The sequence below is a fragment of the Ixodes scapularis genome, unplaced genomic scaffold (assembly GCF_016920785.2).
Source record: "Ixodes scapularis isolate PalLabHiFi unplaced genomic scaffold, ASM1692078v2 PGA_scaffold1__304_contigs__length_218370807, whole genome shotgun sequence".
NCBI lineage: Eukaryota > Metazoa > Arthropoda > Arachnida > Ixodida > Ixodidae > Ixodes > Ixodes scapularis.
Genome location: NW_024609846.1, coordinates 8,747,285 through 8,757,209, shown reverse-complemented (window position 1 = coordinate 8,757,209; position 9,925 = coordinate 8,747,285). Strand labels below are relative to the sequence as shown.

At 43.0% G+C, this 9,925-nt stretch overlaps 1 protein-coding gene across 1 annotated transcript; it reads right to left on the bottom strand.

The window, feature by feature from the left end:
* Positions 1-947: 947 nt before the first annotated feature.
* On the bottom strand, positions 948-9,443 carry LOC115318302. Its single transcript, XM_029978011.3, has 4 exons — positions 9,398-9,443; positions 5,072-5,124; positions 2,595-2,705; positions 948-1,335 (listed from the first exon to the last, which is right to left on the bottom strand). The coding sequence occupies exons 1-4, from the start codon at positions 9,441-9,443 to the stop codon at positions 1,168-1,170; spliced, it is 378 nt and encodes a 125-aa protein (XP_029833871.2). The 3' UTR covers positions 948-1,167.
* Between the last annotated feature and the right edge of the window lie 482 nt (positions 9,444-9,925).

Below are 9,925 nucleotides of genomic sequence, written 5' to 3'. Positions count from 1 at the left end.
TTTATTCAACGTCTGGCTCGACTTTTAAGGACGAACACTCAGATCTTAACCTACCGCTTCCCGGGAACGCTATATTGAGAACGGTTGGTTAAGTGTGTTATGGTAGCACATCTTTACTCCCTGGGCAGCTAGCCAAGCCAGGGCCAAGCAAGCAAGGATGATGATGATTTTTTTTTTCAACCCTGTAGCTACGCCGCCGCGCCACGGGAACAGACGCGAGACATTTTTTTTCTCTTTGCAGTCATTCCCGACGAATGGTGAGACCGAAATAGAGCTTTTGCTCGACAAGAATCGTGGAGCCCATTATATCATGGGAGTATTGTACTTGATGTACACTCACGTGTACCTTGGCTCTCCTCCTTCACTGTGTAGCGAGAAATTAGGAACTGTATAACATGAGAGCACTGCATATACGGGCTGAAGGGGCCATTCTTCGAACCAAGGTTTCAATGAACATAAGCATTGAAATTCATCCCCGCCAAAACATTTGTTTATTTCGTTGTCCTTTACGCCATGAACAGCAGTGAAGGCGTCCTCAAACTTGGGAAGTCTACCTTTATGGGTGGGGTGTGCGAACACTGTAGTGAGAGGGCATTGATTCTTTCAGAAGAACGTCGGCCAAGCTAAACCCTGCCGCAGTATTTCTAGACTTACTTAAGCCACGGGAATAAAAGTCTTGAGGTTAGGAGATAATCTAGAAGTATTATTGACCTATTATCGTAGGTATAGCATGAAATTCCCTCATTACATTTTTATAATAGCATGGCAGTAAAACATATAACAGACATTGTGATTTGAACGTACACTTTCAAGTACAAGTTTTTCTTCTCGTGTTAAAGACCAGATGTTTTGGTTCCAACTGCCGTTAAAGTTTTGAACTTCGCGATAAAAGAAGGTTTGAACCCGCTCTTCGGTGTCTACCTCTGGAAAAAAAAAGAAGCCTCAAATTTAGAATGGGAGATTTTTATTTTTAATCCAATGATTTTGTTGATACAGTGCTTGGCATTCTAGCAGTGAGGCTCAAAACACACGATCACGGGAAATTCAACTATTTTGAACGAAGTGCTCATTATTCTTTTTTTCTCTAGCTGGGAGACTTTGTTATTCGCTGAAGAGAATGGGCCTTGTGGACACCTCTGCGACCTGAGTAAGGTTGGCGACTGAGGGTCAATATTTTTCTGTAGCTGCAGCTGTGTCCACTTCTTCGTCGTTGATTGAATTAGTTTTGGTCGTGGGGTCAGTTTGAGTGGTAGAACTCGGCTCTTCCGTAGTTGTGGAAGGACTTCGGGGCACACAACTTCCATCCTTGCAAACTCCGTACCTGTGCCTGCGAAGCTGTGGAAAGAAAAAAAGTTAGAAAAACTAATGCCCCTTAACTTGTAGACATTGTTTTTTATATCCTCGGTGCTTCGAAAAAACTGGGGATATTGAAAAAGCGTCCTGTGAAGAAAATAAGTAGTGATTTTAACAAAAAGTTTTTTTTATAATAACGCGGCAATGTTTTAAGTTAGAGCGGGCCTTAGATAGGTCGCTTACATTTTAACACGTCATACTGGTATTGTCATAGCCTTGATTATTATAATAGAAGTTGTAGAGTTTTAACGCCCACATTATTTCCCAGAAATATTCCCTAATCTGTGGCACACATATAAAAAATTCTGTTTCACGACGATTACGGTGAAATTACTGTAATCGACATACCTATCGCGCCATAAAAACAAAAGCAAAACACAAATGTATTACGTTTTGCGCACGAGTTATTACGTTGGGGTTTGCGACACTGGATTAGTTTACATTACTGTCGTTAAAAAAAGTTGATAAGGTACACGTGTATGAGTTTCGTTTACTCCTTTCTCTGCTGAGATTTTTATCACATGGCACCAGAAAGGTGGACGAGACGTGTTTCCGGCTCGTTAATCCGTTTGGCGCGTTGAATTTGTATACTACGAATATATTGCTAGTTTACGACAAACTAGTATTCCAGAAATAAACTTTATTGGTGCACCAGGACGCCCACCGCAGATTCGCTTAGGGTGTAGCGGTTCACGCTAAATCTCACAGAGACCGTGGGGGCCACTCTGATGTTTTACAGTCAGCGACAACTTAAAAACCGCAAGTCGTGGCTTCCTAAGTTCATGGATTTTGCTTCCGTATTCGTTCTCTGGTGCTCTCATCGGCTAATTCTGTAATGTCGTGGACTTTATAGCGCGATTATAAGATTCTCGGTAGCTTATTTTTGGAACATTTTCTTACTAAACTCACCTAGTTTTCTACTAGAATCTTGCATGTAGAAAATAAGCTACTGTAATAGCTTATTTATAGAATTTTTGTTTCTACCCGCATCTTGCTACTTGATGAAACTACTCTGCTTTTTTGAAAGTAAGTTATAAAAATTGAAATTTCCTGGTGGTAGCTTTTCTACCGAATGACAGTTTCAAGATACAACGTGTACAAGACATTGAAGCACTTTCTTTCTCGGCATGTGCGTGGGTACAGCAGTTGAACTGTTAGGTTGAGCTGCGATGTGTTTAAAACACACAGTCATGCGGACCACAATCTTGGCTACATGTATCTGCGTGTGTAGATGAACTTACCCTGCAAGGAGTGCCATCTGGTCTGTTTACAAAGCGATCTTCCCAATAGGAATAATAGGCGCAGCTGTATGAGATCCACTCCCGACGTCCAACTGGGGTTTCTTCCCTCACCTGCGATCAAGGGTGTGTTGAGAAACCATTTTTAAAGACACAAATCCATGTTTCTTTTTTATTTTATTTTTTATTTTTTTTATTTTTTTTTTAGGGCGCAGCTTTTAGGCGCTTGTTTTTGGGTTGAGCTCGCCGTCGGCGTCGGCATCGGCGTAACCGCGCGCGTTGCATTATGATATTTGTTCCCGCTTAATTTAGCAGGAGAATTTTCTCGATAAATTTCGCGGAAAAACTTCCCCGCTAAATTTAGCGGGTAAAAGGATGTCACGCGACCTCAACACCAATTCAGTTTCCCCACTAAATTTAGCGAAATATTTTCGCGAAATTGTCTCGCTAAATTTAGCGGGGAAATCGACGTCACATGACCTCAACACGAATTCTGTTTCCCCTGCTCAATTGAGCGGAAAAATTTACGCTAAATTACCCCTTAACCTTTTTTTCTGCTAAATTTCCTGCTAAAGTTAGAACGAAAAGTGTTACTAAACTTCACGCATTTCGTTTTATTTCTTTATTGCAAATCCCACAATATTAACGAAAAACAATTATTGTTGTTTATACTCGTGTGTTATATTTGCTAATACCTATGCGCATGTGTCGCTGGAACAACACACACTACATCTGAAGATGTGGTGCAGAGACGCTTTTCGGTTTAAAACAAGGCTATTACTCCGGAGCTATGCTGTTTTTTTTTGTTTTACTGTGCCATATTTAATATTGAAAGAGTTGCCTTTATTTCTAAAACAAACGGGAATTGCACGAGTGTAGGTATCTCAAGAACGAAATCAATATATTTTAAGTAAAATAGGCGCCATCATTATAAAATATTTGTGGTTGTCATGGCAATAAAGGTAACAATTGTAACTGCCTCGCGGGTTGTCGTCTCAAAAGTGGTGTGACAGTCAATGGAATTGCGTTGCAGCAGGTGGAAAAATATATAAAATTGGAATTATGCGAACGCATTCAAGCATTTTAATATTTATTATTCTCTTAAAAAAACGCTATGTGGCAACTATAGGTCATCTCAAACGCCTTGACGAAATCATCAATGATGGCTGGAGTTTAATATTGTCACGAGGGACAAACAAGCTTGATATTGTCCCGAACTCGAGCACAAAGCGTAACACACACGTATAAAAACAATATAACTAGAACGGTATCTATATAAGAGCGTATTTGGTCAGATCAAAGCCAACATGAGTACATAGTGTGGTTTTGGTTGACTAAAAAGTCAGGTTTATATTTGTATATGCCAGTAGTTGATAACTGTTGTTTTTTTCATATATTTTTTATGCTAGTTAGTTTATAGGGATGGACACGACAACTTGCCATCAGTGTGGTACAGTCTCCGCCGAATCAGGAACGAAAGCTTGTTTCTTGTTCTTTTTCAATCTTGGAACTTGTTCCCGTTACGTTTCTAACATTAGAATGCGTCGCTATGACGTTACCTTCGCGCATTTTATGAAACTTTGCGGTGGATATCCCGTAGATCGAATAAAGCGACATGGTGAATATATTAACATCGAACTAGGTGCCGTGTCGCAACGATCGTATTTGTTCTAGTTGGTTTTCGACAATCACTGGGACACTTCTTCATTGATCGAAGGCGGGTGTTGAAATTGTCGATAATAAGAAGCCTGCATGCCTACTTAATTCGGGTAAAATGAGAGAAATATAGAAAAATAAAAAAATCGCCGTTATTTCTGCGTTTTTGTGTAATTATAACGCGGTTCGCGTTTCAGTTCTACCTAAAGCAGGTTGGAAGGGCTTCGTCCCTCTTAAAAGGTACGACGCCTTCCAGGAACGTAGTTCCCTAGAACGCCGCTCCGTACAACACTTATTGCCCCTATACGGAGAGCAAGTCGTCTGCTTCTTGCGCAGGGGTTGCGGTGACGTTAGGAGGACGCCGAGTGCTGATTGGCTTTGATTGAAACGATAGTGGATAGACCTTAATCCTAGATGCCTTCATGTCTACCCACTATTTTTTTTTTTAATCAGCCAATAAGAACTCGGCGTTCTGACTTCATCGCAACCAATGTGCAAGAAACAGACAAATTGGCGCTCCGCATAGTAAAACAAACTCTTCAAAGTCTGGTTTCTGCGCATGCGCAGAAACCAGATTCCTGTGATCTGAAGCGTGTGAGCATGCGCAGTGCCGACGGCAGAGCCACCGCAGTGCCGTGACGTCAGGAAGTTGAGTGGGGGTTTAAGTTGTGAGTGGGAGGGATATATGATTTCTTTTGTATCTTAGCAGTCATACAAATCTGAGTTCTGGATATTTTGGGTGGCTTTTATGGGCTCAGCATATTCCTAACGACGGCAGCAGACGTGAAGAGGACGGAGAAGATAGGGTAACATGTACATCGTACCCGCAGATCCGCGTTGCCTCCAAGATTGGAATCTTCTTGCGCCGCTGAAATCGCTGAAACGAAAATAGTATTACTACTCGAACTTTTAAAAACAACAAAAGAAAATGACAGATTGTAGAAGAGTTCACTCGCGAAAGGATTTCCGCAGATCACACCCGGGAAGGAACAGATGTGTGTTTGGGCAACTTAGCACCGACACATGACAATGATGTTATGGCGGCCCATACTCCGTTTGGTTTTAAGTTCCATACCGGCCGATACTACAATCCAATGGATTTAATCTAGCAGCGCAAAACGTGCATCGTCAAGGTGCTCGTTGTCTTTGTGGGTTTCCCGTCACAGGCTAAACCAGTCACGCAGAGAAGAATCAATCAATCACGCAGAGATTCTCTGCGCGAGATTGATTTAGTCAGTTAAAGCAAACTGACAAAGCACCGTGACCATGCACTTTTGGCGCCGCTTGCTTGGCTCCGTCGGCTCGTAGAGTTCATGGTGGTCAGACTTAAAAAGTGAAACGGGGCGTAGCAGGGTATGGCGTGGCAACCCTGGGACGCGAGAATGGTGCACGCCGCCATTCAGAATGCGGAGCGGGATAGGCATCAACACAGCGTTTCCAAACAAGCCCGCTTTGCCCAGACCAGGTGTGGACACTGGGCGTGCGCAGACACCAAATTTGTGAGGAGTGAAGCGTCTGCGCATGCGCAGTACCGACAGCAGCGCCACAGCAGTAGCTCGACTTCAGTGAGTTCAGTTGTTCTATGAGCTGTGAGTAGGAGAGCAGCGTTATCCCGCGCTCGTGCTTGGACTGCGAGAGTGCGAGAGTTAGAGCAACTCTACTTCGTTTCAGCTTGGCTCCAGAGGCAGCCTACATTATACGAGGCAATGGGACAAATCGAGCAGCATCAAAAGTGCATTTAAATCCACCTTTTCTGTTTATGATTGGTTCGGTGATGATGGCACATATACAGACACATGACAAACACCATATGATGGTTCGCTTTCGGCGCTGTTTGATTGATACGATTAGCTCCTATCGTCGGCTGGGTCTGGACGTAAGGTGAAATGAAGTATAGTGACATTTCTTGGCGTTGCTATAGATTTAAGGATGATGCACAGCGATTCTAGCCTGTAAACTGAATCGCAGGAACACATTCGTTTGTTGCGCAAACCGAACGATCGTCACCGTCACATCTCTTTCTTTATGTCACCACAAACGGCACATAGATTGGCAGCCCTTAAATTCCCTTGTCCCATGGAGCGAAGCCCATGCAGTGAATTGAGGCATGAAATCCCATTGGCTGAGACTAAAGTCTAGTTAAGAGCTTCCTACAAGTAGCGACATTTTTTGAAGCGCCGACTGCATGACGTTGGTATTCATGTTACAAGGCGCGAAAACACGGACACAAGAGAGAAAGAGACAAACAGGCGGTTTTAATGAAGCGAATGGCGGAACACAGCAGAGGTTTGAACTGAATGCCGCCATTTTGTTGCAGCGGAGTGTGTTGTTATTTGTATTGGTTGTCGTTACTTCTAAAATAAATATCAAGAAACTTTAGCTGCGACGCGTCATATTAGATGCTTTCCGCGGAAGCCGCCGGCGCTGCTCAAAGTCAAAGCGGACGCGCCGCCTCAGAAAAAGATAAAACACAAAGAAAAGCACAGCAACGCAGATACATGGTAACGGACACCGTGGGGCTGAGGGGGGGGGGGGGGGGGTGCCGCGCAAGTGCAGTAAGGGAGCGTTATGTCACCGCAGGAGCGCAGTTTGACATAGGAAAGCGTGTAGGAATGCGCTGCGTGAAACGAATGTTTTCGCATTCTACACGTAAGCAGTCATAAGCGCCTTCTTGAATTATATTTATCTTTACGATCCCTGGTCGACGATAAAACGCCTCCTACACTGTGGGGACTTTTCAGATGGTTTGTATGCTGAACTTGTACGCCTTATCATGCAATATATTTATCCTATACCATATATCATATAAATATTTATCCTATCATATTTGTGCTATAGGCATTATACAAATAATACTACACTTTCCTTACACAAAGTATTTCAGGCAGTCTATAGAAATTCTATCCACAATGTAACGACTCGTTCGACTTCCTATACACTCACGTTGTATCGTGAATTTTCAATAGGCTTTTTATTTTTCTGTAATTTTGTTACACTTCTATAGCGGCATTACACCAAGATGGAGCCTGCTTGCGGAGGCTGCTTTTTTGACTGCGACAAATAATTATCGGCTCTTGCTATGCTTTGTAGTCGGAGATGCAGTTAACCAACCCTTATAAACCACGTCTCGTATAAGTTATGTGTGAAAAAAAAAAAAAGAAAAGCACCACACTTGTAGTTTCTTTTATCTTCTGGGATTTTCCTCGTTCGAGCGATAGCCTTTCAAGATTAGGGTATATATATAGCGGCAGAAGAGTCAACACTACTCCGTTACTAATGTTATGTGTACCCCGTGGAGTGTGCATTTGTGGTGTCAGCGTATGTGCACACGGGAAGTGGCGAGCGCATGTTTGTATGAATGCATCGTGACAGACCTAATATATTATTCAAACTTGAAATTTTCTTTGCGAACAACTGACTTACTGTTTTAAGTAGGAGATAAAAACGTTTTGCTGGACAATTTCTACACATCAAGTTCTATAGAAAGTCTACAGAAAAAAAAAACGGCCAAGGAGCTATAGACAGTGGACAGAAAAGTGGATACATTTTCTTTAGAACATCCTTAGCCTCTAGACATTTGTTTTATAGACATTCTGCAAGAAAAGTGGATAACACTTCAAACGCGGCGCTGATGTCCCCAGCCACTCGCTTTTACTGAAGCGATCGAGCTTGTCTAGAATTCATTACCGACGTCAAATAATAGCGATCGTGCTCGGTGTTGTCTGCTTTCAATTTAATCTTACAACATCTTCCACGGGGGGTCCATATCACAAGAGCGAATGACATTTTAGCGAACGGCGACATTTGAGCGAATGGTCGTTTTAGCGAATAACGGGGGCGCGCGTTAACCCATCCGTGGCGCTGCGCTTTACGCCGCTTCGCGGCGACAGTCTGCGGCAACTCATTACAAAAATATGAACTCACTTGGCCCACCCGAAAACGCCGCTTCGCGGCGTCCGACTATTCGCTAAAGTGTCGTTCGATGAAACGTGGGCGTTCGCTAAAACGTCATTCGATCAAGTGAGTGCCTCCCCTTCCACGGGGGAGGAAGCGGAAAGTGCGTAAAAACAACTAAAAAGGCACTTTTATTTTTTTGCCGTTTAGTAAGCGTTTTGAGAACTCCGACTCAAGTTACTTCGTTCCGGGCTGAGAGACCCGCTACTGAACGCGCCCTTTGTCTGCACTGCATCCGGCGAACGCGTTACAACGCGGAACGCCGGGGTCCTGCGTTCGGCTCTCGTATTCGAATGCGTTCAACGAGTGCAGTGGAGGCAATGGCAGCTATAGCTCTAGGTCTATACCCACTAATCATTCGAACCAGAGCTCGGCGTTCTGACGTCAGTGCGCGCTCTCGTCTCTCCCTCTCGCTCAGTTTCTCGGCGCATTGTGACACCGCGCAATACCCAGTAACAGCGCAGAGACAGCGATGTATTTGGAGAGCCTTAAAATGAAGAAATCTAGGGTAAATGTCTTCACTAAGCCGGTAAACTCGAATGTTCGTTGTCATATGCATTGACAGCTTCAGAAACGCACTGCGGAGAGAGACCCGGACGTCTTATTATTACTGCGCAGCTTATGATAGGGTGGCATTACACGATAAGAATGCCTAATATCAAATCACGAAGCGGGAAGCATGAACACAGAAGTCCACACCTTGTGTTTTTTTTAACTCTCGGTGACTATAGTTGGAATTTCGACACAGTTGCCAATTTGCAGTAAATTACCCGTTGATGTACAGAGCAAAAACGTATTTTTGAAAGCCTAGTTAAGCTCGCAAAGTATTAGAATGTACTAACTTAGTTTGAAACTCATGTGCTCACTTAGTTTGAGTAAAGGTTTCTCACGAATAATATACAATTGCCGATGTAAGCGAAATGTTGTAGAACACCTCGTGAGTGTTACCTACGGTACCAAATACCCAGATTAATTTTAAGATGGCAAGCACGAAATATTAGGATTGTGTTTTCATTTGTTATTGTCTCGCGTTCGCTGCGCGGTTCTGTCTGTCAAATATTGACATAGAAGCTACCGTTAAAACAAAGATCCCCGTGTTGAAGCTGAGTAGTTATGCCGAAAAAGTACGATGAAATATTTTGTCATCTATTCCAAGCAATGTATTACAGACGCCGGGATACAGTGGCATGGCTTACCAGCGAGGAACAGCCCAAGCACGACGACTGTGAGACTGGGTGCCATCTTGACTCTAAGAGTTGGATGTTCGATACTACAATGTGAAAACGGATGCTGCAGTGGCTCTTTTTATACCATGTGTTTTAATCGTTTATGGAAGCGAGCTGACTTGGAGAACGTGACAAGAAAGCTCAGTTTGCAGATTGCTTAACAGTTTCAATATCATGCCACTAAGTTCGCATAAGTCTGCATATTCTACAAGAGAGAATATACTGCCGACATGTCTGCATTATTTTCGTTGAGTTTAGTTATCAATTTTTTATTGTTTCTTGTTTCAAAGATATTAATGGGATTCAGGCTTTTTCCGGTTGCCCCTGCGCGTTTTTAGAAGAAAAAAAAAAGAACCAGAGCGAGTTGCAGTATTGCGTTTTCGTATTTCTGTAACATAAACTTTGACTATTTTTGTTATTTTTATACAGGTAGCGCTGGATTTCAAGATCATCTGGGCCCAACATAGGCAACTAGGCAACATGGGTTGAGACAGCTCC